Raw genomic sequence first — 15203 nt, 5'->3', positions numbered from 1 at the left:
CTCTAATGTATGGACTGAATATGTCTAGCACTTGTCACACAAAGGAATATGTCCTTTGACCCGTTAATCTATGTTTCTGTCCCCAAGGGATCCCACTGATACTGGGATTGATTTGCTATATGCTCAACAGAATCACCAGTGTGTGAAGAAATGGCCTCATGCCAGGAGGGACAACCCTGCTAAATTGGGCTTTAACTCTTTCCCTTCAGAGGAAACTGACTCTCAAAATCCAGTTAGAAAATATGTAATGTTCAGTATGGAAAATCAAACTGGCTACTAATCCAAGCAAAGATCACAGGCCTCCTGGGAAGGTGCAAATGTATGTGCAAACCAATTTAAATACTGAAATGAGGATCAATTAAATGTGCCATACAGTGACCACAGGGTATACGTTATTCAAGATTGTTCACCTTCCAAACACCTTTTTTCAGTTGAGTTGTTGTCAGATTGTTCACCAGAAATACATACTTTTTTTAATTGCTTTCCTTTTTAAGGAAAATTTTTTTAAAGTGTAACGTTCCTGTCTCTGGTGTTTCAGTCCGGCAGCTCAGCAATCCAGGTGCAGATTCTGTACTGTTACAATTTGCTACATTAGTTGATCCATTAGTTGCCCCCTCTCTGAGCATTAGAAAGATATAATAAGGTGCAAATGAAACTTTGAACTTCAGTGTTAGAAAAACAGTCACAATTACAAAATTGAAAGTAAATGAAAAAGTTTTTATTTCTAGTGAACTAGAATGAATAAACCCATTTTCTCTAAAACCACAAACGCCATGTAGTTTATTAAACAATCCAAATATAAAAGCATGAACAGAAAAAATGCAATCCGAATAAAAATATAAAAACCTTGAAAACCTCGATTAATTTGAGAATTTCGGTGAAATACTTGTGAAAAAAAAATCCTAAAACCACTAAAAGTCAGAATTGATTAAAAATAGACAAATAGGATCAGTGCAGCTGCCCCTTGTATAGGACCTGAACAGCTTTTACACGGCATAGATTTGTATTAGAGTTTTCCATGTTTTTTACACTTTATAAAAAGGTTTAGCGTTTTGGAGAACTAAAAAACACACACATTTTTTTTTTGAAATTTGAATGTTAGTAAATAGGCCCTAAATTGTTGGAAGGTGAACAATCCCTTTAAAGTTCAGTTGGTTTCAGATAGTTTATCAGAAATAAAGACTTTTTCCAATTGCTTTCTAAAGGTGGCCATAGACATAGAGATCCGCTCGTTTGGTGATGTTGCCAAATAAGCGGATCTCTCCCCTATATGCCCACATTGAAGTGGCCGATATCGGGCCATAGAGCCCAACGATCAGATCATAATACATCCGATACGGGCGGTCAGACTGTGGGACCGCATAAATGCACAGATGTGGCCGTGATCCGACGGGATTTTTTAACCTGCTCGATTGAGATCTGGGCCAGATATCGATTTGGGAAGCCCTTCTGATGGACCCACATACGGCCAATAAGCTGCCAACTTGGTCTGTCGGCAGCTTTCATCAGCCGGTGTATGGGGGCCTTAAAGGAGAAGGAAACCCCCTGGGTGCAAAACTCCCCCCTCCCCTGTGTTGCCCCTCCTCCCCCCTGGCCCACCTGTCCCCCCGGGCAAATGCCCCTAACTTGTTACTCACCTCTCTGCGCAGGTCCTGTCCACAGAGTTCACAGACGCCATCTTCTCCCAAGCGGTCTTCTTCCTGGATTAATCGGCATCTTCTGGTGCATGCGCAGTAGGAGCATTTACCGGTACGGATCTACTGCGAATGCGCCGAATGCCACAAAGTGAAATCGGAAAACTTCATGACATTCGGCGCATGAGCAGTAGATCTGTACCAGTAAATGCTCCTACTGCGCATGCGACAAAAACGCCAGTCAAAGCAAGAAGAAGACCGCTTGGGAGAAGATGGCGCCTGTGAACTCTGTGGACAGGACCTGCGCAGAGGGGTGAGTAACAAGTATTTTGGGCATTTTCTTCTAAGCAAACTGACAACGGTTTTGCTTTTATTAGGATATAATATCATACTGCAATCCCTCTATACTGGATCCATAGGTCCCAGATCTTGTGAAAATTATCCATTTCACCACTAGCTACAATAGTGAGTTTCTCTACAAATGAGCTTTTTTCCATATGTATTACATCCAGTCAATCTACCATGTAATAGAGCTTCTGCAGGGGTTTTGCTTAAGTTTAACCCTGTAACACTAGCAATCATTGTATAAATTCTGGTCCAAAATCTAACTGCTTTGGGGCAGGACCACCATACATGTAAGTAGGAACCAATCTGTCCGCAATCCTGAAAACACGTGGAAGATGAGGCTGGATACCATTTAAAAACCACCTTGTCATGACCTTTTGAGACGTTCCCTGAATTAAGATGCTAGGGGAACATTTTGTCATACCTATCTAGCCAATCTTCTTCAAGGGTTACATGTAGCGCCTGTTCCCATTGCCTTACAAATAGTAATTCCTTCAATGGCTGTTGGTGTACCAACTGGTCATAAATTCTAGAGATAACACCTTTATATGGGATAGAGTGAAGACATAATTGCTCAAACATAGTAGGAGGGGGTAAAGTATGAGGGTTATTCCCTATTATGGATAAGAAATAGTGTCTTATCTGAGCGTATCTGAATGTTTCAGAGGTAGGCATTTGATATTTATCAGATAGAGTATGGCTATCAATAAACTTATGTCCTTGAGTTAGTTGGAATATTGTAGAAAGATTGTTCAAATGCCACCACAAAAAAGCCCCTCTTGCCTGACCTGGGGGGAACTCTGAGTTATACAATATAGATAACGCTGGCCCATAATATGAAACTAATGGGTGTAAATCACGAATATTCTTCCAAATTGATAGAGAATGGTTCACTGTGGGAGGTAAGGTAGAGTGAACAATCCCTTTAGACCAAATAAGTTTGCTAAGAAGAGAGTTGCCAACAAGAAATTGTTCAATTTCCGTCCAGAGTGGAGATTTATCAGTGACATGCCATTCAACCATCTGAGCTAATTGCGCTGCCAGGAAATACATTCGGAAATTTGGGATACCCAGACCACCTCTATGTCTATTTCTAGGGGTCACACTTGCTTTCAGTCTTGCTCGTTTACCACCCCAGACAAATCTCTGGCAAAGAGATTGAAGCTTGAACAGGGTGGTCATAGGAGGGTTAACTGGTAATGTGCGAAATAGATATAATAATTGTGGGAAAGTTGACATCTTTAAGGCATTTACCTAACCAAGACAATTTCATAGATTCTCAGGTTCGGAGCGTAGCAAATATTTTTTTGAAAATTATCTTTTTGTGTGTGTGATTCGTAATTATTCACATGACTTTTGATGATTGGTTACGACTGGCATTTGAACTTGTGCAATTTAGCCCCTATGTTAATAAATAAGCCCTCACTGGTGCAAATAACAGGCGTCTACATGGAGACTAGAAGAAGGGAATTCTTGAGCCACAGTATAAGCCTTTGTGTGTGCCATACCCTTCTGCACTTGGGTTTGCAGTCGTGTATTACAAATTCACTTGTGATGTAAGTGTTATAATCATGATGGACTGACAAGCTGATTAGCAAACTCTGACATTCTTCAGCATTTAGAATTTAATCTGTATGCATTCTGGGTTAATGCCTGGAAGGAATTAATCAAAATGTCATAATAATCAAGATTTGATGAGAGGATGTCTTTTATTTCCTCGCAGCACAGATACATAGGGCATGCAGAGAGAGCTACGAGATACGAAACCATTTGTTCTTGGCCTATATAAACCTGCAGACATTTCCTCCAAAGCTTCTATTGATTATTATTATAAAGATTCATGGAGCTGAAAAATGAAATTGGTTAGTATGGCATTAAGCAGAGGTTATTTTCAAAGGATTATATTGATACCCTTTAATACAAATCCATCTCAGCTGCCATTTACCTACCCTTTCTTATCAGCACTGTATTTAAGTACTCCCACGGTGTAAAGGAATCCTTTTGATTTATAATGCTGGAAATACAATGCACAGATCCAAGAATTCTGATAAATCGTCTGTTTATTAGAATTTCTCTCAAATAATGCTTGCTGATTAAAATGTATGCACAATTAAGTTACTGTATATACAGTATGGCAGGTACTGTGATGTTCACAAGGATATAATGTTTGGGGATACTGCCCCCAAAATAACGTTTGTGTTACCTTGGTCAAATGCATGTTTTGTTTACTTACTGAATAGTGATGGAGGAATAAATTCACCGGGCATGGATTCGTGGTCGAATTTCCGTGTTTCACTGATCGCAAATAAATTTGTGAAACTGCGGCAAAGATTCACCAGCGGAAAATCCGCCAAAAAAAAATTGCCGCACGTGAAAATTGTCACATGCATAAAATTAACACGCGTCAAAATGAATTGGACGACCATTGACTTTAATGCATTTGGACATAATAGTAGTGTGTATAAAAATTGCCCTAAAGACCCCTCTTCAACCAAGATCTATCACTATGGCTTGGAAACTCATCCATAGGCTGTAATAGTCCCTATAGACCAAATTAACATACACACGCATGTGCCTTATTGGTGTCGTTTTGTATAACTGTGACTTTTGTGTTGCAACATTTTGCAAGGTATTCAATATAGAGGCACCAGCAACGTTGTAAATGATTCTTCTTAGGCTAGAAAACAGACCAATCATTTTACACCACTTTAAGGGGCACATTTACTTAGGGTTGAAGTTAAATCCTTCGACTTCGAATATCGGAGTCGAAGGATTTACCGCAATTCGTTTGAATCAGACGATTCAAAGGATTTTAATCCATCGATCGAACGATTTTCCTTCGACCAAAAATTTGTTAGAAAGCCTATGGGGACCTTCCCCATAGGCTAACATTGAGGTTCGGTAGGTTTTACTTGGCGAAGTAGGGGGTCGAAGTTTTTTTTTAAAGAGACAGTACTTAGACTATCGAATGGTCGAATAATCAAACGTTTTTTAGTTCGAATCGTTCAATTCGAAGTCGTAGTCGAAAGTCGAAGTAGCCAATTCGCTGGTCGAAGTAGGCAAAAATATCATTCGAAATTCGAAGTTTTTTTATTCTATTCCTTCACTCGAACTACGTAAATGTGCCCCTAAATGTAGAAGAAACGGATTAAAGTGTTCCTACTTTCATTATATTTTATCCTCCTGAACATGTTATTTATATTTTTTCAGATGGGACTAACACTAAAAAACACATCATTCCATTCACATATCCCACACTCAGCTGATAATATATTTGGAATCATTTATGTAATATTTGGTGAGTTCCTCTTTATTTATTCTTATGATGTAGTTATGGTACATTATTTTTTTCATTATTATTGGAATGGTAGAGCTTACCTGAAAGGGTAAGTAGCAGGCATAGCAGTCACGGATTGTGCATTGCCCCTTTCACTGTATTTTTATTTCATAGGGAAATATATTTCAATGAAGACCTCCGTGCTCACAATTGTAGCTGCAATTCTTGTTAGTAACTACAGTCGTCTCATCAGTTTTGCAAATACTATTCAGCACCTCCCAGTTTTCTGCAACTGGTTGTGCAGACAATTATGCAGTTTACAAACAGGCAAACAAACATCAAATTGAAATGAAAGAACTGGGTTGCAGAACAACTAAAACAGACTAATTAATACCAACTCCGTGACTATATGTGTGGGTAGGGGCCCAACTGGGCACACAATTATCATATACATCTAAGCAGGGATCATTTATTAATGGCCCAGCACAAGTGCAAGAGCAACCAGAACTTTGTCTGAACCATACTCTACCGGCACTGCACTCTGCAAGTTACTTATATACTGTATACTGCACTGCAAAATGCAGGCAAAACTGTATTAATCAGGCAAGAGCAGCTCCTTGTGTTCAATTTTTGAGCAGAAGGATTTGTGCCTTAAAGGTATACTGTCATGGGGAAAAAATGTTTTTTCAAAATGAATCAGTTAATAGTGCTGCTCCAACAGAATTCTGCACTGAAATCCATTTCTCAAAAGAGCAAACAGATTTTTTTATATTCAATTTTGAAATCTGACATGGGGCTAGACATATTGTCAATTTCCCAGCTTCCCCAAGTCATGTGACTTGTGCTCTGATAAACTTCAATCACTCTTTACTGCTGTACTGCAAGTTCGAGTGATATCCCCCCCTCCCCTTTTCCCCCCAGCAGTCAAACAAAAGAACAATGGGAAGGTAACCAGATAACAGCTCCCCAACACAAGATAACAGCTGCCTGGTAGATCTAAGAACAGCACTCAATAGTAAAAACCCATGTCCCACTGAGACTCCAGTTACATTGAGATGGAAAAACAGCAGCCTGCCAGAAAGCATTTCTCTCCTAAAGTGCAGGCACAAGTCACATGACCAGGGGCAGCTGGGAAATTGACAAAATGTCTAGCCCCATGTCAGATTTCAAAATTGAATATAAAAAAATCTTTTTGAGAAATGGATTTCAGTGCAGAAGTCTGCTGAAGCAGCACTATTAACTGATGCGTTTTCCGATGACAGGATCCCTTTAAGGTGCTCACTATAAGACAGGGTGTTAAGGCACAATTTAAACAAAGTTTTTGCATATTCCACAATGCACCAGTTGTAGCAAAGGACCCCTCAGTTTATATTTGGATTACATATGTACAAAAGCTAAACCAAGGCAAGTCAGCCTTAAAATAGAAAATTTATTAAAAAAAACGTCACTGCTTTAAAGTTATTTGTAAAAACACTTACTATTGAAAGCAACATTGGTCTTACATTGTATCTACAGTCTGAGTCACCAGGGCAGAGAATAGAAAGGGACAGACACTGCTTTCAATAGCGATACATATACATATAACTTGAAAACCATAGAATAATTCTGTTTTCTTTTATTAGGCAAAAAATATTTTTTGGGTAGACATTCCCTTTAAATATCAGAGATGATGACATGACGGTAAATGTTGAACACCTTCAAAACCAATTAATTGTAAGGAGGTAAAAAAGTTCTTTCAAATTGAAATAGTTCAAGGTAATATTCAAATCACACACATACCTTTAAAGTAAAGGAAGTCTCCTGCAGGAAGGTATATAAGTATAAGTGCAGGAGCCAGGAACATCCTCTTTGATGGTAAAATGTTCTGAATTACCAAACCAAGTGGGAAGCTGCACCCTGCAATATGAGAAAAAATCCTACGGTTTATAAGAGTCACATGCATGAGGATCCAATTTCCTGCTCAGGATCATAACAGTTGAAAGTTGTCACTTCCCAAAAGTCTTGCGTTCTGCAATCCCCGTCCGTGTAGAAACACTGCACAAATATCACCACTGACTGATCTCTTTCCTCTTATACACAGGAATATGTTCTGTACTAGGAAACGGCATTCTGCTGTATATTTCCTATAAGCGGAGGCACTTGCTGAAACCAGCTGAATATTTCATAGTTAACCTTGCCTTAAGTGACCTGGGAATGACTGTCACCTTGTACCCTCTTGCCATTTCCTCCAGCTTTTCTCACAGGTTTGACTTCTTCTTTATGAGATATGAATTAGCAAACAGCAAATGGGAAAATGAATCTCGTTTAAAGGAGAAGGAAAGCTACGGAGGCATTTTATTGCCAATAGATTAGCTGCAATAGTGCAAGCTAGAATGCTTTATTTATTCTGTAGAATGCTTTACCATGCCTGAGTAAAAATCTCTAAAAGCTCTCTGTTTGTCTAGGATAGCAGCTGTAGTATTAGCTTGGTGTGACATCACTTCCTGCCTGAGTCTCTTCCTGCTCAATTATCTTGGCTCAGATTAGAGCAGAGAAGGGGGGGGGGAGAGGAACAAACTGAGCATGCTCACGCCCGGGGCAAGGAGGTTTATGCTGAAAGCAGGAAGTCTGATACAGAAGCCCATGTGTACACAATAGAAGGAAAGAAATGTGGTGTTTCTTTTGACAGAGAACTCAGAGCAGCACTACTTTGAGGGTTTACTGGTAACTGGTATATTAAGGTGGACCTTTCTGATAAGGCATACTTAGTTTTAACCTTTCCTTCTCCTTTAAGCTTTTAATCGGGAATACTGTATATATATTTATATACCCGGGCAGATTTTAAAATTCCAAATGCCATTCTATTCATACAATGACAAATTTTTACAAAGATTATATTCAGAATGTAGTTTTACAAAAATAATATTTCTATTCTCTTCCCATTTTCAGGTGGATATATGGAAGACACGTATGTCTGTTCTACGCGTTTTGTGGTGTGCTGTTTGGCATATGCAGCCTATCAACTGTTACACTACTGAGTACAATCTGCTGTATGAAAGTCTGCTTTCCTGTGTATGGTTAGTTTGTGTGGTGTGACAACTGAGCATGAGGGAAAGGACACACTGTGTATTAGGTTACGACTGATATCGCTAGGATTTTTTAAACGGGGGTTAAAACTGCTTTTTGTAATTTTGTCATTGTCCTCAATTTCCCAAGACCGCAATGTCAGTACAAAACATGCTCACTGGGATTCAGGCAAGTGCTGTCCAACTAAAGGTTTATGTCCATATGTGACCCCACTAGGACCCTTGGACCTCCCACTAGCTCCAGGATGATGTACATCATCGACTATTGGATATTGTTTGACCCTGAAATATTTGGCCATCAGTGTGAAAAAACTTTGCTAAGACCAGGACAGGACTGGGAGAAAAAAGCAGCCCTGGCAAAAAAATCAAAGAGCCCCACTTCAGGTATGGGATTGGTTATTCAGAAAGCTCCAAATTACAGAAAGGCCATCTCCCATACACTCCATTATAATCAAACAATTCAAATGTTTAAAATTGATTTCATTTTCTCTGTAATGATAAAACAGAACCTTGTACTTAAGCCAAACTAAGATATAATTCGTTTTTATTGGGAGCAAAATTAGATTATTGGGTTTATTTAATGTTTACATGATTTTCTAGTAGACTTAAGGTATGAAGATCCAAATTTTGGAAAGATCCATTTTCCAAACCCCCCCAGCTCTTGAGCATTCTGAATAACAGGTCCCATACCGGTATACATGTGTGACATTGGCGACTAAGCTCCCCCACCCACACAAGCTAAAAAGAAAATATTGATGGTCAGGGCCCCCCAATAAAAAGGGGGAAAAGGGGGTCAGGGCCTCCGATAAAAAGTAAAAAAAATGTGGTGACCAGCCCCCCAGTCAAAAAAACGTTGGTGGCCAGCCCCCCCACTAGTAGGGTTGCCACCTTTTCTGGAAAGAAATACCGGCCTTCCTATATATTTATCTTTTTTCCCTATTAATAACATTGGGATCAACCATCATTTTTACTGGCCAGGCTGGTAAAATACCGGCCAGGTGGCAACCCTACCCCCAAGAAAAAAAGAAATGGTGGCCGGACCCCCAAGTAAAAAAATAAATAAAAAAACATTGGTGGCCAGGGTTCCCCATTACAATTACCAAAAAAACATTGGTGGTCAGGGCTTTCAAAGAAAAAAAAAAGATCATTGGTGTTCAATGGAAACTTTCAAAATGTGAAAGTTACAGGTTCCAGAAGTGCTGACACCTAATGGTTACTTTGAAGAACTGCAGAGGAGCTGCAGTCACTAGAGAACTGGGCAACATCTAGTGGTGTTTGTCAGCAACAGCAGCCTCATTAAATCTACAGTATTGGGAGAGCAGGCTGTGCAGAGAGGCCTGTGCGGCCCATTTACATCACACAGACAACGGCCCAATGGGCATTTGCCCAAATTCACAGATGGCCAGTCTGCAGTAGTTATACCCCAGGATCTTGGTTGTCTCATGCCAGGAATCCTCCTTTTAGAAGGAAAAATACACTGTAGCCAAGAAAGATTTTTATGTTTACCGATTCAAGTAATTGAATTCATGATAAAGGGGTTGACTTTTGAGTTAACTTTTAAGGGTTGTTTATCAAATGTCGAATGTTAGAGTTTTTTTTATACCTCAAATGAACTTGAACAAACTCACAACTCGAATGGTCTCTTTTTTAAGAAAAAACGCTAATGAAAAATACTCCATTCTGCAAGTTCAAATTGTGAAACCCGAAAACTCAAATGAATCCAGTTTTCTGCGGAAAAAAAACTCGAATTACTCGAATTGATCGAGTTTTTGGGCAAAACCCTGCAAAAAAACCCTGAACATCATGCAGGCTATTAACATTTTCAAATGAATCACGTAACCTCTGCCATTGACTCCTACATGACTCCATTTTTTTTTTATAACCCCAACATGTGATTTTTTGACCAAAAAAATAACCAAGAAAACTTGAACCAACTCAACTTGAACCTTAATAAAAAAAAACCTTAGTATGATGTAGGGAGTGATATTCTGAGATAATTTGCAATTGGTTTTCAGTTTTTATTATTTGTAGTTTTTGAGTTATTTAGCTGTTTATTCAGCCAATAGCCAGTTTGCACTTTCTGCAATATGGTTGCTAGGGTCCAAATTACCCTAGCAACCATGCACTGATTTGAATAAGAGTTGTATGAATAGGAAAGGGTCTGATTGGAAAAACTGAGCAATAAAAAGTAGTAATAACAATCAATTTGTAGCCTAGCAGAGTTGTTTTTTTTAGCTGGGGTCTGGTTTTATTCAAAATCTATAAAAAAATCAAGTCTGAAAAAGTTGCTAATAATTGTCTATTCTATAACATACTAAAAGTTAACTGTACAAGACAGATAACATACTTAAAAGTTATTTCTGTACAAGATAGATAATTAGTCTTTGAGTTTGATAGGAGACATGATGGAAAATAGATGGGAGGGCCACTGTGTTACTAATTCAGCACATATAAGGGGGTTATTTATCAAAGTCCAAATTTATCTCAATATTTTCTGCTACAAACTTAGATCAAACCCGCTCGAGTTTTTTATGCTTACTTATTATTACATTTTCCTGAAATTTTGCTTTGCGGGAAAAAAACTGATTCTCGTGATTTTTTTTCCGATTTTTCCATCTTATTTTCGTGTTTTTTTTTTGAATTTTCACCTGAAAACTCCAAAAACGTTGGGGTATTGCACGAAACCCAGCGCACATCTAAAAATCATTGGGACTTCTCCCACTGACTTATATGCAACCTCGACAGGTCTGAGATGCTGGATTTTCAGATTCAGACTTTTCCATCCTCGGGGGTTTAATAAATTCCGAAAAATGTGTGATTTGTCAGATTTTATAATAAAAAAAAAACACAAATTTTTGCATACAGAGTTTAGAAAATAGCAGAAAATATTGAGATAAATTTGGACTTTGATAAATAACCCCCTGAATCTTTGTTTCTCATCTACCAATAAAAATACATGAGATTAGTTTGACCAATGGGACTTGTTTATCATAGAAAAAGAGACAGGAGAATGTTTAGGTGTTGGATATACATTTAACTAGTGAGTAATATTTTGCTTCTTTCTGTTTTTGTCAGGAAACAGGTTTGGTGAAAAGCAGGGATGTTTGCTTGTTGCCTGTGCCTGGGTATATGCAGCCATTTTTGCTTTTTCACCCCTCTTGCACTGGGGAGAATACGGAGCGGAACCATATGGTACAGCTTGCTGTATTGACTGGTACTCTTCGAATGAAAGCAGACTAGCAATGTCCTACACAACAACACTCTTTGTACTGTGCTTTGTTATTCCATGCGGAATTATAATTACCTCCTATACACTGATCCTGATAACTGTGAAGGGTTCTCGTAAAGCAGTGGCGCAGCATGGTGTGGGTCCATCCAGCATGAACAATGTGCAAATTATCATAGTTAAGGTATATTATTATTATTATTATTATTATGACTTTTATGCATGGTTGCTGCATGTGTTTGTGTTTCAACAATATATCACCTGGTATTTGTTTAAAAGCGGTTGTTCATCTTTGTGTTAACTTTTAGTATGATGTAGAGAGGGATATTCTGAGACAATTTGCAATTTGTTTTCATTTTTTATTATTTTTTGGTTTTTGAGTTATTTAGCTTTTTATTCAACAGCTCTTCAATTTGAATCTTAAGCAAACTAGTTTTACCAAATGACCCTAGCAACCATGATTGATTTGAATAAGAGACTGGAATATGAATAGGAGAGGGACTGAATTGAAATATGATTAATAAAAAGTAGTATAACATTACATTCTTAGTCTTACAGAGCATTTGTTTTTAGAAGTGGGTAGTGATCCCTGGAAACAATCAGAAGATAAAGGCGAAATAATTATAAAAAAATAAAAAATGAAGACCAGTTGAAAAGTGGCTTAGAGATAACTAGGGTTACCATCTTGATTGACACGGCGATCGGTCAATCGGCGATTGCCACATCATAGCCCCACCCTCTGATGTCTTGGACACTCCCATCTATGTCATGGCCCTGCCCCCTGATGTCACAGCCCACCCCCCTGCCCGGTCTCCACCATTGCAAAAGATGGCAAACCTAGAGATTCTATAACATACTAAACGTTACCTAAAATATAAACCACCCCTTTAAAAGTGTGATATGTGCAATAAAAAAAATCCCAATGCAATAGCAGTCTAACAAAAATATTAAAGGAATACTGTCATGGGAAAAAAGATTTTCTCAAAATGAATCAGTTAATAGTGCTGCTCCAGCAGAATTCTGCACTGAAATCCATTTCTCAAAAGTGCAAACAGATTTTTTTTATATTCAATTTTGAAATCTGACATGGGGCTAGACATTTTGTCAATTTCCCAGCTGCCCCAAGTCATGTGACTTGTGTTCTGGTAAACTTCAATCACTCTTTACTGCAAGTTGGAGTGATATAACCCCTCCCTTTCCCCCCCCCCCAGCAGCCAAACAAAAAGAACAATGAGAAGGTAACCAGATAGCAGCTCCCTAACACAAGGGAGGCAACTTTGGGCGACTATTGAAAACGCATTGCCGCGTGTGCATTAGCGCAGGTAGCCTATGGGGAAAAGATGCTGAGGCAGTTCGGGGAGATAGTCGCGCAAAAGACGTGGCGATAAGTCGCCAGGCGACAAAATCTCCCCGAATCTCCTGGTCTGGCCTTACCCTAAGGTCCCCACACAGAGTCATCATCTCCCACTTTATTTACATTTCCCGAAATTATCAACACATTTGTTTCCACTGTGTAAAATAATTAGGATTGACAAAAATCTAGGTTACATGAAATGCACATACTAGAAGGTCATATATTGACACCCATTTCTTGTATTTCACTAGTACCGTATCCACATTTTGTTAGGATCACGGGAGCCTCTAAGTTCAAAGCCAATCAATTTATTTAGAAGCAGATTATGCAAATGGAAACAGCCAGAAGGAAAATAATTTATTTAGGAAAAATAAACAGCCCGCCGAGGTATAATGCGAAGCTTAAAGGCACAGTAACACCAAAAACTGAAAGTGTTTTAAAGTAATGAAAATATCATGCAGTGTTGCCCTGCACTGGTAAAACTGATGTGTTTGCTTCAGAAACACTACTATAGTTATAAACAAGCTGCTGAGTAGCAATGGTGGAAATTGAAAAACGGCTATATGGCACAGGATAAATAGTGGATAACAGATACCATTATGTTCTACAGAGCTTATCTGCTGTGTAACTTGAACCTTTTTTCCTTTGAATAGCTGCTCCCATGGCTACACAGCATCTTATTTATTTAAACAATAGGAGTGTTTCTGATGCAAACACAGCAGTTTTACTAGTGCAGGACAACACTGCATTATATTTTTATTCCTTTAAAACAATTTAATTTTTTGATGTTACTGGTCCTTTAAATATATCAAAATCTGAAAATATGTTTCCTTCTATATTGTATACAACTCATACAAAGTTTTGTGTCTTTCTTGCAGCTCAGCATTGCCGTGTGTATTGGATTTTTAACAGCTTGGAGCCCATATGCAGTTATCGCCATGTGGGCGTCCTTCGGATCAATAGAAATTATTCCACCTATGTTATTTGCGGTACCTGCTGTTTTTGCCAAATCCTCAACAATTTACAATCCAATTATTTACCTCTTCTTGAAACCCAATTTTCGCAATATCCTCACCAAGCACTTCCCTGCAGCGCAGATCTGCGCAAGGTTTTGTCTTTACATGGAATCTCTGAATAGCTGCCATTATCTCTCTGTAATTCAACTGTTTCGCAAGCTTTTAAACAAAAGGAACACATCAGCCTGCGGCTCAGACAAATCCATGGAGGAGTTTCCAAATTACTCTTGTGAAACATGCAAAGACACATTTGAATACTTCAAAAATTATCCACATTGCTGCCACGAGATGTTGGGTCCAACACCACACACTGAACAAGATGGCATAAGTTTGGACTCAAATGAGCAAGCGAAGAGGAAGAATGGGGCAAGAAAGTCAATAAAAGTCATTGTGCATGGGCAGAAAAGAACTGAAAGTGACGACTTGGAAATTACTTTAGAAGTGATCCCGATCTGTAGTAAATGTGTTTACTGAGATAATGTCGATTTGCTTTTAGAGCATTGTTAAAACTTTAAACAGTCAGTTTTATTTATTGCCTAATGGAAATATTGAAATCTGAATATATACAGTAACTATTTTCCATTAGCTTTATTTCTCAGCTGTGTGAAGTATTTCTTGCTCTGCCTGCAGTTTTAGGCTATGGTCACACAAATATGTATGCACTGTCATGTGACACTAGCCTTAAAGGAGAAGGAAAGGTTAAAATGAAGTAAGCTTTTTCAGAAAGGTCTTTATAAATACACCAGTAAACCCTCAAAGTAAAGCTGCTCTGAGTCCTCTGTCAAAAGAAACACCACATTTCTTTCCTTCTATTGTGTACACATGGGCTTCTGTATCAGACTTCTTGTTTTCATCTTAAACCTCCAGGGCATGGGCTTGAGCATGCTCAGTTTGCTCCTCTCCCCCTCCCTCCTCCCCTCCCTGCTGTAATCTGAGCCCAGAGCTATAAGTGAGCAGGGAGAGACTCAAGCAGGAAGTGAGGTCACACCAAGCTAATACTGCAGCTGCTATCCTTAACAAACAGAGAATTCTAGAGCTGTTTGCTCAGGTATGGTAACGCATTCTTCAGAATAAATATAGCATTCTAGCTTGCACTATTGTGGCTAATCTATCAGCAGTAAACTGCCTCGGTAGCTTTCCTTCTCCTTTAAGGTTGCCATATGTGGCCCAGATGCGTATTCTATCTGCGTGATCGACAAGTGGGTCAAACAGAACAGCAGGAATTGAAGTGGAGCTGCAGCTTTTCTTCATTGCTTCATCTGCTGATGTACCGTGAATTGGCCGAC

At 38.8% G+C, this 15203-nt stretch overlaps 1 protein-coding gene across 1 annotated transcript; it reads left to right on the top strand.

The window, feature by feature from the left end:
• The first annotated feature begins 5113 nt into the window (after positions 1 to 5113).
• On the top strand, positions 5114 to 14659 carry opn7a.L (opsin 7, alpha L homeolog). The gene is made up of 5 exons (XM_018266907.2): positions 5114 to 5277; positions 7337 to 7499; positions 8185 to 8312; positions 11397 to 11731; positions 13780 to 14659. Exons 1-5 carry the CDS (start codon positions 5169 to 5171, stop codon positions 14389 to 14391), a joined length of 1347 nt encoding a protein of 448 aa, XP_018122396.2. The 5' UTR covers positions 5114 to 5168; the 3' UTR covers positions 14392 to 14659.
• The last annotated feature ends 544 nt before the right edge of the window (positions 14660 to 15203 follow it).

Source organism: Xenopus laevis, chromosome 6L, assembly GCF_017654675.1.
Source record: "Xenopus laevis strain J_2021 chromosome 6L, Xenopus_laevis_v10.1, whole genome shotgun sequence".
Taxonomy (NCBI): domain Eukaryota; kingdom Metazoa; phylum Chordata; class Amphibia; order Anura; family Pipidae; genus Xenopus; species Xenopus laevis.
Note: the sequence above shows the minus strand (reverse complement) of the source record. Positions and strands in the feature narration are given on the sequence as shown.

Coding starts and splice junctions, on each gene's coding strand:
- opn7a.L (XM_018266907.2), top strand. CDS start 5,169: ATGTTATTTATATTTTTTCAGATGGGACTAACACTAAAAAACACATCA. Junction 5,278..7,336: donor AATCATTTATGTAATATTTG/GTGAGTTCCTCT, acceptor TCTTATACACAG/GAATATGTTCTGTACTAGGA. Junction 8,313..11,396: donor AGTCTGCTTTCCTGTGTATG/GTTAGTTTGTGT, acceptor TGTTTTTGTCAG/GAAACAGGTTTGGTGAAAAG.